At 39.2% G+C, this 16,292-nt stretch overlaps 1 protein-coding gene across 7 annotated transcripts in view; it reads left to right on the forward strand.

Annotated features, from left to right (window-relative positions):
* The window catches only part of PLCXD3 (phosphatidylinositol specific phospholipase C X domain containing 3), a 184,693-nt gene that overhangs the window by 104,974 nt on the left and 63,427 nt on the right, over nt 1–16,292 (forward strand). For 6 of the 7 annotated variants that reach the window (XR_012030200.1, XR_012030198.1, XR_012030201.1 and 3 more), the window contains one exon: nt 462–1,170. Coding sequence is in view for 3 of the 7 variants with exons in the window: in XM_072824770.1 (XP_072680871.1) it covers nt 462–1,170 (709 nt within the window). In the remaining 4 variants the exon portion in view is untranslated. Of the gene's footprint in view, nt 1–461; nt 1,171–10,611; nt 10,745–16,292 lie in introns of those variants that run through there. The other variant, XM_072824771.1, reaches the window with a different exon arrangement.

Consider the following 16,292-nt stretch of genomic DNA (forward strand, 5'->3'; position numbering starts at 1 on the left):
CATCTGCCCTTGAAAAAGTCTCCTTTATTCATTGAAACAAGCTCTCTACTGGTAAAATCAACTCACAGTGAAAGGAAAGAGCAAGATCATAGACAAAGTACTTGGGAACCAGTGAATTCCACTTTATGGACAGTCATTTATGCCACCTACATGGAAAGCCAATGCTAATGCATGCATTAAGTTCTTTGTTTACAGAAGTAAAATATGATCTTTTTTTTTATAATAAAGATCAGAAGGGATTTTTAAAATCATTTCATTATCAGTTTGATCTGTTGAAAGCCATGTGTACTATTTAGGCTATAGTAAGGACCTACCTAAGACACAAGATTGAACTAAGTAAATGTTGCTTATCATTTTCTTTTGTTCATTTGAGGGAGAGATATGGACATTGTAAGGAGGAAAGAAATTGGGAAGAGCAAAGGACTGAATTGTAACCGCATTGTGCCTTGTTATTTTTCTAGGATCTCATGATTCCTTCAGCTTCTACATTGATGAAGCCTCACCCGTAGGACCTGAACAGCCAGAAACCGTCCAGAATTTTGTCTCTGTGTTTGGAACTGTAGCCAAAAAGCTGATGCGGAAATGGTTAGCCACTCAAACAATGAACTTTACTGGTCAGCTAGGAGCTGGGATCCGTTATTTTGATCTTCGAATTTCCACCAAGCCCAGAGACCCTGACAATGAACTCTACTTTGCTCATGGTTTGTTCAGTGCCAAAGTCAATGAAGGCCTTGAGGAGATTAATGCATTCCTCACAGATCACCATAAGGAGGTAGTATTCTTGGACTTCAACCATTTTTATGGGATGCAGAAATATCACCATGAAAAACTGGTCCAAATGCTGAAAGACATCTATGGAAACAAGATGTGCCCAGCAATTTTTGCCCAGGAAGTTAGCCTAACGTACCTGTGGGAGAAAGACTATCAAGTGCTAGTCTTCTACCATAGTCCAGTGGCTTTGGAAGTGCCCTTTCTCTGGCCTGGGCAGATGATGCCAGCACCCTGGGCCAACACCACAGACCCAGAAAAACTGATCCAGTTTCTTCAGGCATCCATCACTGAGAGAAGAAAGAAGGGTTCGTTTTTTATATCTCAGGTGGTGCTGACCCCCAAAGCTAGCACTGTGGTCAAAGGAGTGGCCAGTGGCCTCAGAGAAACTATCACAGAAAGGTAAGTGTCCTTAAGATATCAGAGAAAAAAAAAAAAAAAAAAGATATCAGAGAAAAAGCTTAAGGAATTTCACACGAATCCATAGAGCCATTAACTGATAGACCTAAACTTTATACTTATGTATATTAGTTTCCTCGGGCTGCACACAGCATACCACAAACTGGGTGCCTTAAAACAGAAGAAACTTACTGTCTCCCAGCTCCAGAGGCTAGAAGTCTGAAATCAAGGTGTCAGCAAGGTCACCTCCTTCTGATGGTTTTGAGGGAGAATCTTTTCCATGGCTCCCCACTAACTCTGGTGACAGTTGACAATCCTGGGTATTCCTTGGCTTGTAGATGCATCATTCCAGTCTCTGCCTCCATCTTCACATGGTGTTCTCCCCATGTGTCTTTGTTTTCTCTTCTTATAAAGACACCAGTCATATTGGATTAGGGACCACCCTAATGATATCATCTTAACTTAATTATGTCTGCAAGCACCCTACTTCCAAATGGGCCACAGTTATGGGTACAAGGGATTAAGACTTCAACTTTTTTCCTAGAACACAGATCAACATATAGAACCATGTGTTTTGACTCCATGTCCAGATATTTTTTCTTTTTTCTTTTTTTTTTTGTATCTTTGTTTTGTTTTGTTTTATTTTTTTTTCAGATATCTTTTCATAGCACTCTTTTACACATTTGCATAGCGCTTTATAGATTACAAAGCCTTCTCTCTATTGTTCGCAATAGAGAATATATGTATTTTTTACCTAATTCTATTTGATCTGCACAACCCTGGGAAGTAGATATTGTCTTACAAATAAAAATTGAGGTTCAGAGAAGTGAAATGTTTTGCTTAAGGCCAGTTGGACTATGAACAAGGACACAAAGACCCAAATTCCATTCTTCTCAAGCTATGTTCTATTCCTTACACTATGCCATAAGTAAGAATCACCCTCCAGAGTGTGGGTATTCCATGTGTCAAACCCAGCCATATATGTTGGAGTGGTGATTACTTGTGAGGTATATAATTTGAGCTCTTTCCCATGAGTGTGATACAATGTCTAGAATTGTATGCATTATTTATTCTTTTGAGTTAAAGTATTAAACAATGCAAATATTGTCTGAAGAGAAAATGTAACTCTTATCATATGTTTATCTTTAACTTTAATTGATATTTTGAATTATGGTAAGGAGATAGAGCGCACATGTTTTGCTCAAGGTCATTGTAGGGAAAGACCAGAAGATGAGAAAAGATGAGATGAATTGGTATGGATGGCTTCATAGCACAGCATGTAGAGTACGGAATGGCAGGAGATAGGCTTGCAGTGAGACAGGAACAGATTTGCAAGAAAGCCTTTAGCCAGGCTAAAGAAAGGATTTCATCTTGTGGGGAACTAGTGGCATAGGAGCTTGACCAGATAGATAAATGGTGTAGCATGGAGGCAGAGGATTGGAGAGAAGGGACAATGAAGAGGTGCTTGGAATGGTTTTGGCACAGTAATGCAAACCAGAGGAAGGGAGAAAACACAGAAGGGAATGGTATGCCACGGCAAAAATTAAGATTGTTTGATAACAATTTACCTCTGTGGTCTGAATGGAGAAAAGAGTTGGAGATAAAGTTTCCTCTTGAGAAGTAGAATGAGTGATGCAGACATTTGTGGAATCAGGAAACAAAGGCACAGGGACTTAGAAGGTGGGGAAGCTATAGTCAGGTCTATGGATCCAGTAGATGTGTCCAACTGGTCATTGGGAATATAAGCCAACTCAAGTAGCAGTTATTGTCATTTTCTGGCAGTGAAAGCCACACGCCATTGGAGTTGAAGGGTTCCTCCATACAGAGTTAAAATGATACTGATAATTTAAAATTGATTTTTAGAATTGTCTGTAAGTACAAATATTCTGGCCTGGGATATCTTACCACAATGACATCTATATCATTTTAACCCCATCCTCAAGTCTCCTGGCTGAAACGTCTCTTCCACCTCCTTCTTCTGGTATTTTTTTTCATCTCTTTTCTTACCCTACCCCCACATTGTCTTGGAGATTCCATATTCTCCTTTAGATTATTATGCTAAATTATTCACCTCTCTTCTGGCCCTAAGGCTCAGTTAGTCCCATCAAAGTATTCATCAGACCTAGAAGGCTTTCTATTTAATAGGACCACATTCTACAAAAGGTCATTGTTTTGGTAAATAACTTATCACCTCTCTTACACCCTTAAAAATGAGGGAGTTATAGTATATATACATAAAAATGTGTGTTCTCCACCATACCCCACAAAGGCCTCAGATTTTGAGGAATCCCTGAGAACCCATAGAAGTGGGGAAGAGACAGGAGGGGTCTGAGAATCAGCCAATCCAAATATTCTTTATTCTCACTACATCTTTAATGAAGGAAGCTTCCATTTCTAAATTTTACACATTGGGCATTAAAGGAGCCTTCCCATAGCCTTCCAGCTCTACCTTCTGTTGCCTAGTTCTATATTTAGGAAAAACACTTTTCCATATAATATTCCTGCTTTGGATTGGCCAAGAGCCATACCCAGATTTTACCTGTGTAGGGAATAGCCTTTGGGTAGTTGAGAAGAAAAATCTCGAGGAATAGATGACTTTCATTTTTCTCTCTTAAGGCATTTGAAGCAGCTAGGTCTTTGCACATTTTAAGCTGAACTGCTTTTTGGTTACTTATGCTATATAGTACAGTATTAGTAAAGTAGCATTTGTGAGTAAAAGATCAAATCAGATAGTGCTGAAAATTATATATCTACACAACTCTCAAAAGATTCACAATCTTTAGCATACAAAAGGCACTAACAAGCATTTTAGTGAAGAATCCTATTTAAATTGAACGAATGCAATATTGTACAAGCACTTAATTTTTTTTTTCAGATACCACTTATGAACAGCCCACGGAATTCATTTTGAAAAAGTGTCCTCAGTCATCTGCTCTAATTCAGAACTTTTTACTTGCTTCTGACTTACTTATCTGGAATAGTAGAATTGTGTCATTGAAAAGAGAAAGAGAAGTTGAGGGGGCACAGGGGTGGGAGGAAAAAATTTAAAAAGTTGAAGACACAATAGGTAGAATCAACACTTTTTTTCTCTCTAGGATTATGCAAATTACTTGCAAATGATTTGCAAATATATCTGAACCTGGCCAGATGACAGAGTTTCCCTCAGAAGTTCTAGAAAGACCTCCTTGTAAACAAATTGCAATGCCTATATTCTGCATATAGTGTTCGTGTGGAACTCGGGTTTTGTTTTGATTTGATTTGACATATTTCAGCCTTCTGAGTAAGGGTTATAGGAGAAGGTCATTGGATAGTGGTCCTTGGATAGTGCCTTGCAGAGATAATTGACTTACCTCTGAAAGAGTTGGTGAAAGAACATTTGATTCCCCAAGGACCTATTGCTTCTCTTTCTCATCAAATGATAAAGCCCACAAAGACGACTTTCTACCATTTTCCTCTTGCTATGTGCACAAAGCTACTCATTCAGAAAGGCCTGTATTAGCACCAGAAGATATAATGAGACTCTCCTTTGCCACCAAAGGAGAAGTCACTAGGTGATTTTAAGACCTCTCTGGGCCTTAAGTATTTTTAACTGCAAAATTCGGAGTTTGAACTAGACTATCTCCAAGATACTTTCCAGTTCTAAAATCCTACAGTTCTAAGATCCTGTATTTGACTAGTTTCTCTATAATTTTTTATTATGCTTAATATTTGTGCTAACAAAACTGTGAGCACGTGCATTTAGAAAACAGTGTTTGAAGGTATGAGTGGATTTCAGGGAAACCAAAGCCAGCCTGGATTCAGGTAGTGTAGCTTTCAATCTGGTCACTGGTTCCAAATACTGCAGATGCATTTTCCACGTTTCAGCAATGCCAAAAGACACAGATTTTTATTTCTTAAAGACCTATTTTTAATTTATTTCTCAAACACGAGCTTTTGCACCTCACCCCCACGGAATTCACACATTCTTAAAAAGAAGGTGTGCAACTTGAGTTGAGTCCTTTCCTAATTTGTGGAGGTTTATTAAATTATAGGTTTTGTTAGTTTAAAAAAAAAATCAGACCACCTGTCAGAATATTCAAGGAACAATGCATCTTGGCAAGTCAATTGGTGCTGAATTAATTTAGATAATGTTTATACAGGCCAACAATTTAGGTGATGAAAATGATGACTATCACCATCATCATCATCATCATCATCATCATCATCATCATCATCTATTTTAAGTGTTCCATGTCTGTTTAATACAGTGCTAACTACCTGGCCCATTTTCTCTCATCATCACAGTCATTGCCTTAAGGATAAGGTTAGAATTTTCAGGGTGTAATGGGTTGTTGGTTGGTTGTTAATAAGCACCAATATGACCCAGCTGGGAAAATGTAGGCAGTTAGATTTGTTGAGCCCACATCATGTGCCAGGCACAGTAGGAAGTGCTTTATGTGAATCGTATCCATTTAATCCTCCCTCCAATAAGGTAGGTATTATTAGATCCATTAGAGATGAAGAACTGAGCCTCAGAAATGTCTAGTACCCTGCTTAAAATTCTTATATTAATTGAGCAAAATCAGGATTATTTTGGGGTTTGTTTGACCAAGTTCTATCCTTACTCCTGCAAACTAGGTAAAATTCACATTTCTTAGCAGTGGATACATATAACATATAATATGTTATCTGTCCTCTTGGAGGACAGAGTCAGGTTCAGAGGTCAAGTTTGCCACAGTTTGGGTGGGCAAGGCTACAGATGTGAAGCTGTGGCTCTTCCTCAATAAAGCAAACCCAGGTAGAATGCTGTCATGGGGGCCCTTACAGAAGCACCACTGAGGAATAATAGAAAGGAAAGGAACTTAAAGGTGACTCAGCTTAATCCTCTAGCCTTGTGCCTACTGCTTATTGGACTATTTCCACTGAGTAAAGAAATTGAGGCCAGAGGAATGCTATGATTGCCCAAAGTAACAGAGGTAACTGACAGCAAAGATGGGATTAGAATCCAGGTCTCTCAGTTTATAGGCTGAATTCTATCCTCTATACCTTCGGGAGGGGTGAGCACAGAGGATGGATAGGAAAACTGGAGAGGGCCAGAGGACATCCGGCCCTCTAGGCTTTGAACCACTAGGCTGCAGGGATCAACATGGAAGGACAAGCTGGCTCTCAGTCTGCACTGCATGCAACATAACAAGCTGCCCTAGAACCTTGCCTGGAGGAGTCAGAGGTCAGGGCTGGAGATGGGCCATGGATTTTGTGCAGGGCTGGCCTTCCCTGGGCTCTCTTTCAACCTCACAAATACAATAAGCTCTAATATTGCCATCTAATGGGGACATACCCCAGTTCACAACCACACTTCAAACAGCACACCTGCTGCTCAATTTACCCTGTCACTGCCTGGACCCAGCAGGTCTGGGGAGTTGTTCATCTGCAACACCAGTTCTCTTAGGAGCTTTAGGGAACTCGTGAAGGATGGAGATTCACAATGGTTCAAAGGCAGCTCAGGGTGACATGAGAGAGCACCAGTCTCCATGAAGAGTAACTTTCTGGCTCTGCTCCCTGGGATGTGTCCCTAGATAAGTCAGTGTACCAGTAGAACAGCTGATATTGGATCAGTCTGTTCAGTGAAGAGAAAGCCGCCTCCCCAGGTTACATATGCCTACAGAGAAAAAATATCAAGGACCTATGGAAAATTGGTATTAGAATAACCATTGTTTGTGAGATGCTTCCATCATAAGATTTCATGTCTTCAATATGTACTTACTGGAAGCCTCATTTGTTCAACAGGTATTATTCTCAAATTCTAATTTAAGAAACTGAAGGTCAGAAAAACTGACCTTCAATTCAGAATCTAGGTCTTTTGAACCACTAGAAAGAGGAGCCTGGTTTGTAAATCAGAAGGAAGCTCCAGAAAGCAGCCTTTTTTGAGCACAAGGCTTGGCAAATGGAGAGGCTTGTACTTTTGGAGAGTTTGTCCAAATACAAATTTCTGGGTGTTGCCCCACGGACTCTGATTCATGAGTCTGTGGCTCACAGTTTTAAACTTCTTTTTTCCCCCCAAGATTTTATATACAAGTTAGTTAACATATAGTATAGTATTAGTTTCAGGAGTAGAATTTAGTGATTCATCACTTAGATATAAATACCCAGTGGTCATCACAAATGCCCTCCTAAATACTCATCCCCCACCCTTCCCCCTCCAGAGCAAACCTCAGTTTGTTCTCTGTAGTCAAGAGTCTCTTATGGTATGCCTCTCTTTCTGTTTTCGTTTTATTTAAGTTTTCTTTCTCTTCCCCTGTATTCATCTGTTTTATTTTTTAAATTCCACATGTGAGTGAGATCGTATAGTATTTGTCTTTCTTTGACTGAGTTACTTCGCTTAGCATAATACACTCAAGCACTATCCGCATCATTGCAAATGGCAAGATTTCATTCTTTTGATGGCTGAATAATATTCCATTGTCTGTATATATCACCTCTTCTTTATCCATTCACCAGTTGATGGACACTTGGGCTCTTTCCATAATCTGGCTATTGTGGACAATCCTGTTATGGGGGCACATGCACCCCAGCGTTTACAGGAGCACTATCAGAGTTTTAAATTTCTAATGGACTCCAAGTGGGCCCTTCTTTGAGTAGCATTGCTCCTCTTGCCAGCAAGCTGCACCTCCACATCCCTCCCTCCCAGCAACAGATAAACTTAGTTTTTGGAAACCTGGAAAGGGTTAAGATTTATCAGTCCCCTTCCAAAATCAGGTTCAGGTAGTTCTTCCTTAAATCTAAGCCATGATCTCTCTACCCCCAGACCCTGCCAGATTTGTTCTATCACTAAAGCAGAGCTGCCCATCGCTGATTTCCAAAAGATGATTCTCTGCTCTTCTCTCTCATGCTTCTTCTCTCCCATGTCACATAGCTCCACCCTAGGTTTATTGTGCTGCAGGAGCATGAGCAAGGCTTTGGGGACCGAAGCCTTCCTTCCCCTGGGCTCAAAAGCACATACCTTTGCAAGAAGCCTTAGTAACTTTGAGACTCATGTCTTCTACCAAAACCAATTAATATTGCAGCACTTTGCAACCCAGTGGCCTCCTAGTCCTGATTTCAAACAGTAAAAAAGAAGATTCTGTAACAACTTCCAACCATGAGGCCATGTGACACGAGAGCAACTTCAGCCTGGGTCCTGCTGGGGTATGGCAGGAGGGAGGGCTGTCTGTTACTCTCTCTGTTTTAACAACTTTTGACCCAAGAACTTTTAAATAAGGAGTACACATAAAAGCTCTCTCTCTCCCTCATTCTGTTGATGTTGTATGATTAAAGTACAGGTGAATACAGGCAGGCACCTTTCATTATTTGTGTCAGAACAGTCAAAGACGAGAGAGAATGCCAAGCTGTTGGGAAGTCCGATGCTCATTCAGTGCCTGATGAGGGTGTGTGTGTGTGTGTATGTGAGAGAGAGAGAGGAAGGGAGCGTGAGTATGTGTAAGGGAGAGAGAGAGGGTGTATGTGTCCAGGTATATGTGTGTGTGTGAGAGAGAGAGGTAGTGTGTGTGGGAGACAGGGAGGAAAAATACATATACTTTTCTAAAAAGCGTGGCATAGGATAGAGGTTCACCCACTTTAGTCTCACTGGATCTCAGTTTCCTTCTGGGGAATTGCTGGAAAGATTGAGTTTATCATCTGAAAAGGAACTAGCCTAGTATGTAGTGGGACTCACAAAAAGCAGATAAGTTGACGGTGGACAGAGTAAAGAAGGAGGGTCCAGGCAGCAGGAGTGTTTAGTCAACAAGTTATGGCACAAAAATTTGTAGACCTCAGCCAGCAACTAGGGGGATAGGGAGGCTTATTTGGGATTTGAAATGGACCATAACATGTACTGTCAGTAGATGAGCCCGTAAGTGGTGTCAAAGTAAAGTACTTTACTCGAAGTAAAGCACCAGATCTGATCAGCACAGGGTACTGAGATACAAGGACAAGGACTTAAGGCCAGCTCTGCCTTCTTGCCCTGGGCACGCAGGGCTCCCGATGTGGAGCTCAAGTCTACTCCGCTGAAAGCTCATCTAAGGGAAACAGCTATACTCTGGAGAGACCTTATTTAAGACTGGGGGAAGAGGAAATTGCCAAATCACTAGACCCAAATATATAGTTGAGCATGCTGAGCTTACTTGCTGCAGCAAAGGAGAACACGCACCATTGGGAACCATGAGACACCCCAGGGAGAGACTGTTGTTAGGAGGTACTTCTAAGCCCCATATATTTGGGGCTTAGGCTGAGTGGCTGGGGAGAGGGTTTAAGGAAGCAGAGGTCCCCTCTAGATTGGATGCTGTTAGAAAGCAAGGGTAATTTTATAAATGGTACCACCCTAAGTCTTATCTCTAGGGCCAGAGTGAGGATAAACTATAATTGGTAAAAGAGTTGTAGTCGCATTTATTTCAGTGTAGAGAGGTAGATGTTTTGTTACTTAATGGGTGATCTTGTTTTTGTGCTTAGACAAAATTACAAAGTATTTTTTTACATCTCACTGCCTCATGAGCTCGAGTAACCTTGTCTGAGACTGGTATTCTGGGAAAGTAATATGGCCTAGTTATGAGTGTCAGGCCAGCTTCCTAACATCAGGGGTTGCTTTTAAATTTCTTTTCACCCTTTTCAGGTGCAATGCAAGGAAAAAATATCACTTATTTCCATTTGCTTTGAAAGCCTCTGGTGTGAATTAGACTTTCCCGTGCTCTTTCTTTGTTGTTACTTTTCTCACTGAAACAAATGTGGGCTGTACCTATGCGGAAGCCCAGACTATTTCCATAATGAAGTCAATCAAAGAGTTGGTGATACCTTTGCTTGTCTACTGAAAATGCAAACTCTTCCCATTGAGCCATATTGACAACCAACTTGATATTCTTTCCCTGCAGTCTTAAGTTTCTGCCTGTCTCATTGGGCAAGGGTTGGAATCCCAGGTGGTAGATACCAAAGAGGTTGGGGGTGAGAAAGAAATGTGAGAACACAGCATTTTGAAAAGGGAATTGCTGGCTCTTTAATATTTGTGAACATTCCAACTTCCTTCCCAAAATTTCACAACTTATTCAGGGCACAAAGAGGCAGGAGGTGAGAGTCAACTGTCACATTTACAGTTGAACTATTTTCTTGCCCTTTTTGGCAGGGGGAGGCATATTTGTCTTGGCCTTGTTTGGATGGGTCCCCCCGAAGGCTTATTTGTGTTGACTATACATGGTAGACACAGCTTTGGGTGACTGATCTACTCATTACCAAGGGTACTCCAACAAGTAGGAATACTTATTTAAGTGAGATGTATAAGCTAAATCCTCTTTGTCAAAGGATAAAAGAATGAGTTACTTTATCTGCACCCCACCTAACAAATTGTTACATAAATCTCAAATAAGTTACTAACACTACTCTAGGCAATGACATTGCAGCTTTTAATCTATCACACTCTGTTGATAAAATATTTTCTTCCAGAATGTTTTTCAATACAAGAACAACAATTTAAAGAGCTGGAATTTCCTTAGACTCTCTGGCTTTGGCATTTCAGAAGAAAATACTACTTCCATCAACTGCAGACTAAACTTGGCTTCATAGTATAGAGCACAAATCTTCCGGCTCTTGATCTGTATGTCTGAGATTGTAGCCTTGCTAATTAACTTATTTTAAAGTATTAAAAATAATTAGACAAGAATAGATAAAAACTTGCTTGTCATAATTAATTTTTTTTTTCAGAAATCACAAGTATGGCTTGCATTTTTGCTTTAAACTATTCCTTCCTCCCACCCCCTCATCACTTATTTCCCTGTGGTCTCAGCTGTTAAAAGAAAAGAAGCTTATGAGTTGTTTCTGGAGCTGTGACATCCTTTCTTGAAGGAGTGGTATGTGGCAGTGAGACAGTAATGTGTGATTTCATTAGTGAATGCTAAAAGCACAGGCTGCCCTTTAAAAATGTATGGGATATTTGGCCAATTCAAGACTGAGTGAATTCACCATGTAGCTGCCTCTTATCTGTATACTAAGCAGAAAAGCTATTGCCAACATCACTTAACTAAGGTTCGAAAATGAACCAGTCAGGAGAATAAGTAACACAATTACAAGTTACTCATGAATGTACATTTTTAAGATTTTTTTAATTCATTTTTGAAGAGTTTAATTTAGATAGCCTGTTTCTCCAAATAAAATAATTGTAAGAAGTAGTTTGTAGTGAGTCGATTGTGGGGAAACTTGGTTAGACCATTCAGTCTAAGTTCAATCTGCTAACAGACACCATATGCTTATTTGGGGGAGGTATGATGAATCTATAGCTAAAGAATAACCTGGAAACTTAGTTTTATTCCCGTCTTGGTTTTACATTTACTGGTTAGCTGTTGAAGGTTTATTTAATGAATTTGACTCTTACTGCCATTCATAAGCAGGTTGCCATGTGCATTACTACCTGGTTTGATAGAACAGAAGGAGAATTTCACACCTTTGTACATACGCACATCATTGCCACTGTATGCTTACACTTACCCATGTGTCTAAGCAGCCCCCAAACAGGATATGGCCAAGGACTCTTGTATCTGATCAAGACTTAGAGCCTCCTTAATGCCATAAACATGAATGGGGACATTTTGATGTCTCCATGACACGGGCTATGCAATTAAAGTCTTATTCAATGGTCCACCATTTTCTGCTCCAACTAGCATCAGGTAGCCAGCTTTAGATTGAAAACATGGTGTGTATGTGTGTGTGTGTGTTGAAACTGGTAAGAAAGGCTCCCCCCCCCCTTTTTTTTAAATTTTATTTATTCATGAGAGACACACAGAGAGAGAATCAGAGACATAGGCAGAGGGAGAAGCAGGCTCCATGCAGGGATCCTGATGTGGGACTCGATCCCAGGACTCCAGGATCACTCCCTGAGCTGAAGGCAGATGCCCAACCGCTGAGCCACCCAGGTGTCCCTAAACCTTACATTTTCTTTAGTGTTTTTCTTGAGGTACTTCTTTGGCAGTTTAGTTAGGGGAAAAAAAATTCCTGTCCCAACATTGCATAGCTTATATTTGTGATATTTTGAGGTTTTTCTGTCTATGACTCTTGCTAAAAATTCAAATAGAATATAGCTGTGGTGGGATAGAGAGCAGAAGGAAACAGTATAATCTACTTAGTGAATAGGATGTTTTTTATGCTGTGGATTTAGAGAATTTTAATTCCTATTTTTCAGAGTGGACCAAAATAGTTTTTCCCAGAGTCTCAGTTCAAGAATTCATCTGTTCTTTGAATCAGGCAGTCACTCAACCAACAAGAACATATTAAGACCATGCTGTGGGCTTGGAGTACAGATAAAAGAGGCATGGTATAGTATTTTAAAAAATAGTGCCTCCTGATCCTTGGATTACAGGGCAATCATTTTGGAATTTGAGGTTTATATAAGAAGCAGAACTAGAGAATGGCACATGACAGAATTTGCAACTGAATACTGACATTTTGGCCTGTAGATTTCATATGCCATAGGAGCTCAAAAGAAGAAAAGATGACTAACGTGACTTACCTAATATCTCAGGAAAATAATACACTAGTGTTTCCTGCCCTTTATCTTTCCCCTAAATATTATAATACACTTAAATATCAAAAGCATATCTACTTTCTTTACTCAAATGTGATCTACTTTTGCCAATCGTTGCCAGTATTCGTTGTCTAATCGTTGACCATTGACAATGGTAAAAAGCATCTTTTCTAAGGTAGAAAATTTTGCTTGGTTTTGGGAACATTTCCAGACAATAAGGTTCAGACTAGGCCAACAAGTGAGAGTTCCATGATGTTCTGAAAGACCCAGTCACAGAATTCAACACTTTGTGTTGTCGATTGGTGTTAGTGATGACTGTTTTTGAGAGAAGGGAAGACAAAACCACTATGGGAAAGGATTTTTTTTTTGACCACAAAATTTAGCAAGTCCCCTGAGAAAGTTCAGTAACTATACATTATATATCTTATTTTAAAAATTTGAGGTAGAAAAATATGCTTTTATGCTTGACATTCTGTCCTGCCCACTGTATGTGCCAAGATATATTCCTTTGTTATCAGAAGCACATATCAATGAAGTACATTCCTTCACTTATTGAATTAACTTGACAAGGGAGCAGCCTTTGGAACCCCGAAAAGACAGCTGAGAAGCAACTTTTGACAAATATGGTTGGTCTTTGCACTATTTTTTCCTCTCTTCCTTCTCAGCTTTGCAGTGAAAAGGGACAATTTTATAGCAACTTGGCAAAACGGTAGTGCAGGAAGTCCCAGCTGTTCTTGCCCCAGCTGCCTGCAAGATCTAATAACATAGGGTGGGAATAGCACATCTCCCAGAAGAGTGCACACATTTTAGGTTGCTTTAATTTTCCTGCCAATTAGACTTTTAAGATGCCAAATGTATCTCCAGGCAACCTCTGTGACAATTTAGTACCCTTTGGTAAAGGAGCCCAAGGCAAAGAAAGATTTTCAAGTGGCAAATAGCAGAGAAAACATTTACTCTTTCGTCACCAAAGAAAGCTCATGTATGTACTTGTGGAGATCTGAGGACACAGGGATATTAACACTAGCAGTATTGAAGGCTGCTAAAGAGCCTGGGACTCAGAATTCTCAGTCAAGGGCAGCATATCTTAACTCAGCTGAATTGACATTTTAGACAGGGTAATTCTTTGTTGGGAGGGACTGACTGTCCTGTGCATTGTATGATGTTCAACAGCATCCCTAGCCTCTACCACAGGACTCTACCTTGCCCCCCCAGTCAGAACAGGCTAAAATGTCTCCAGATATTGCCAAATACCACCCCCACCCAGTGTGTGTGTGTGTGTGTGTATGTGTGCACGAAAATTCTCTCTAGTTGAAAACCACTGGCCTACAACAGCCACTGCACACACAAAAAAAATCTGTGACAGTTATTTTTCCTGGAGCTCAATTCCTTTCCTTGTTAAACAAATGATACCAACTGCTCAGGGATTAGGGAAACATAAAATATTTAGTTATAGGACTTGTGTTTTTTTTTTTTTTTTTTTTTTTGTCTAAATGACTATGCCAAAATTTATACATTTTCAGTGTCTGCTGCCTTCAGATTAGTCACCTTGGGAATTTACTTATCCATCCAAGTGATACTGAAGCAATTTTAAGACTAGAGTTAGTGGGGGTAAAGCTTCTTCTTTTCAGGGTGAGTAGGTTCTTGAAACAACCTAACCTCAGCCAAGTTTAGTAAATAAGGTGGGTGAGTAAAGCTGATGAATGCTGTTTGGAGTCAAAATCCAAGTGGTACAATAATGAGATGGATTTTTCTTATGTGCCTCATGAACATACTCTGAAGGCAATTTCAATAGAGGAGTTATAAAAAGACTTTGAGTCATCCTACCATTGATGGGATAAGTGAACAATCATCTCCACAGGTAACAATTCTGAATGATAGCTCACTTTCAGCTTGTAAGTTTTGGGATGTGTGTTATAAAAAGAACATCCCACGTCTTTAGAGTCATACCTCATAGAATAAAGTAGTATAAGAGAAAATATTCTTGATTCTTGAAAATAATGTCTGTCTCTAAATATGTTTATTATTATTTGTATTATGTCAATTAAACCATAGATATTTACAGAACATTTACTGAGTCTGTCCTAAGTGCCTGTCTTTCAGAATCACTAATATATAGTCCCTGGTCCTCAAGGGGGTACTTTCTAGTGGAGAGATATATTCATGAACAGTTTATTTCAACAGTGTGGTAAGTGCCAAGATAAATCAGAAGCAGATGTTGACTGATTTCTGAACCCAGCACTGCCATTTACTAACTAATTATGTAAACTGGAGGAAGTTAATTTCATCTGCCTTCAGGTTCCTGATCTTATAAAGTAAATACTAGTTTTGTCCCCTCTTCTGGCATCAATACTCTAATTCTCTGGTAATAGTGACAATTTCCAAGGGCATATGTATTACAATGTTTGGTAGGGGAAATATAATCATATGGTATCTAAATACTAACCTTTAGTTTCATTTGAATTATTACCAAAACAAGAAGAAATGGCCAATTAAATAAATGTTCATGAACACCACCTCTTGAGAAACCTGACCTGTTACTGGTAGTTCATTATTAAAGAGTATTTGTAAAGCAAATGAATTCTGCTGACTTTATTTTTCCTGGACTATGTAGTGTTATAATGAGTTTATGTAGCATTGGTTGACCAGAAGGTCAAACAGTGGAAAGTGGCAAAGTAAAGTGGAAAGTAAAGTGCTTATCTTTAAAAACTAACTAGTAAATCCTTTGTTACTCAAATCAATGCACTGTTAGAAAAAAAAATGAGTGACATCCATAAACCTAGGTTCAACTTTATGAGTTTAAGGGTGTTGGTTTTTGACCTCAACCTTCTCAACTGTAAGATGAAGTAATTGGAATGAGAAGTTATATTTTTGAATAACTATAGTAGATATGTCTATTCTCATTTTAAACCTCCTAATGTTGAATGATACCGATATTTTCATTTCTGTTTTATATGTGGAAAAAAGGAAGCTTAGCAAAGTAAACCAACTCACCCAGCCTTACACAGCATCTATGTCAGAGCTGGATATAAACATATGTCTGCTTGATTTCAGAGTCTGTGTTTCTTTTTTAAACCCCTACACATCACTCCACATTCTAAATTGTTTCTGATTGAGTTCTTAAATTGTATGATTTTTTTTTCACAAGTAACCCAAAGCAGTAATATGGAAGTACCATATTTACCAACAAGTGCAAAATGAAAGAGAAGAAAATGTTTCCATCTACTTCCAAAATCAGGAATTTTAAGTAACAAACAACTTAAAAGTCCTGTCAGAAGAGTAGCTTTTTCCAGTATGTTAAAATGGCTTCTGATAAGTGTCATTGATTCTTATCCAGAATACTTTAAATTTCCAATGCTTCAGGGATAGAGGAAAGGCAATCCAATTTTCAGATTATCTCCTTTGGCTAGTGTACTAACTGACGTGCTAACATAAAAATAAGTGTGGGATTCTGTTTGATGGCCTGCTCAACAAACAGCCACTTCCATCTCTAGTTTTAAACTTTCATTTGTGAGGAGCCTTGGTGATTCAAAGGTTTGTGTATTACAGTTGTGATAGTTCAAGATTAAAACAGTCAATTAAGTGAAATATCCCTTTTAACTATAATCATTTT

The sequence above is a fragment of the Canis lupus genome, chromosome 4, assembly GCF_048164855.1.
Source record: "Canis lupus baileyi chromosome 4, mCanLup2.hap1, whole genome shotgun sequence".
Classification (NCBI taxonomy): Eukaryota; Metazoa; Chordata; class Mammalia; order Carnivora; family Canidae; genus Canis; species Canis lupus.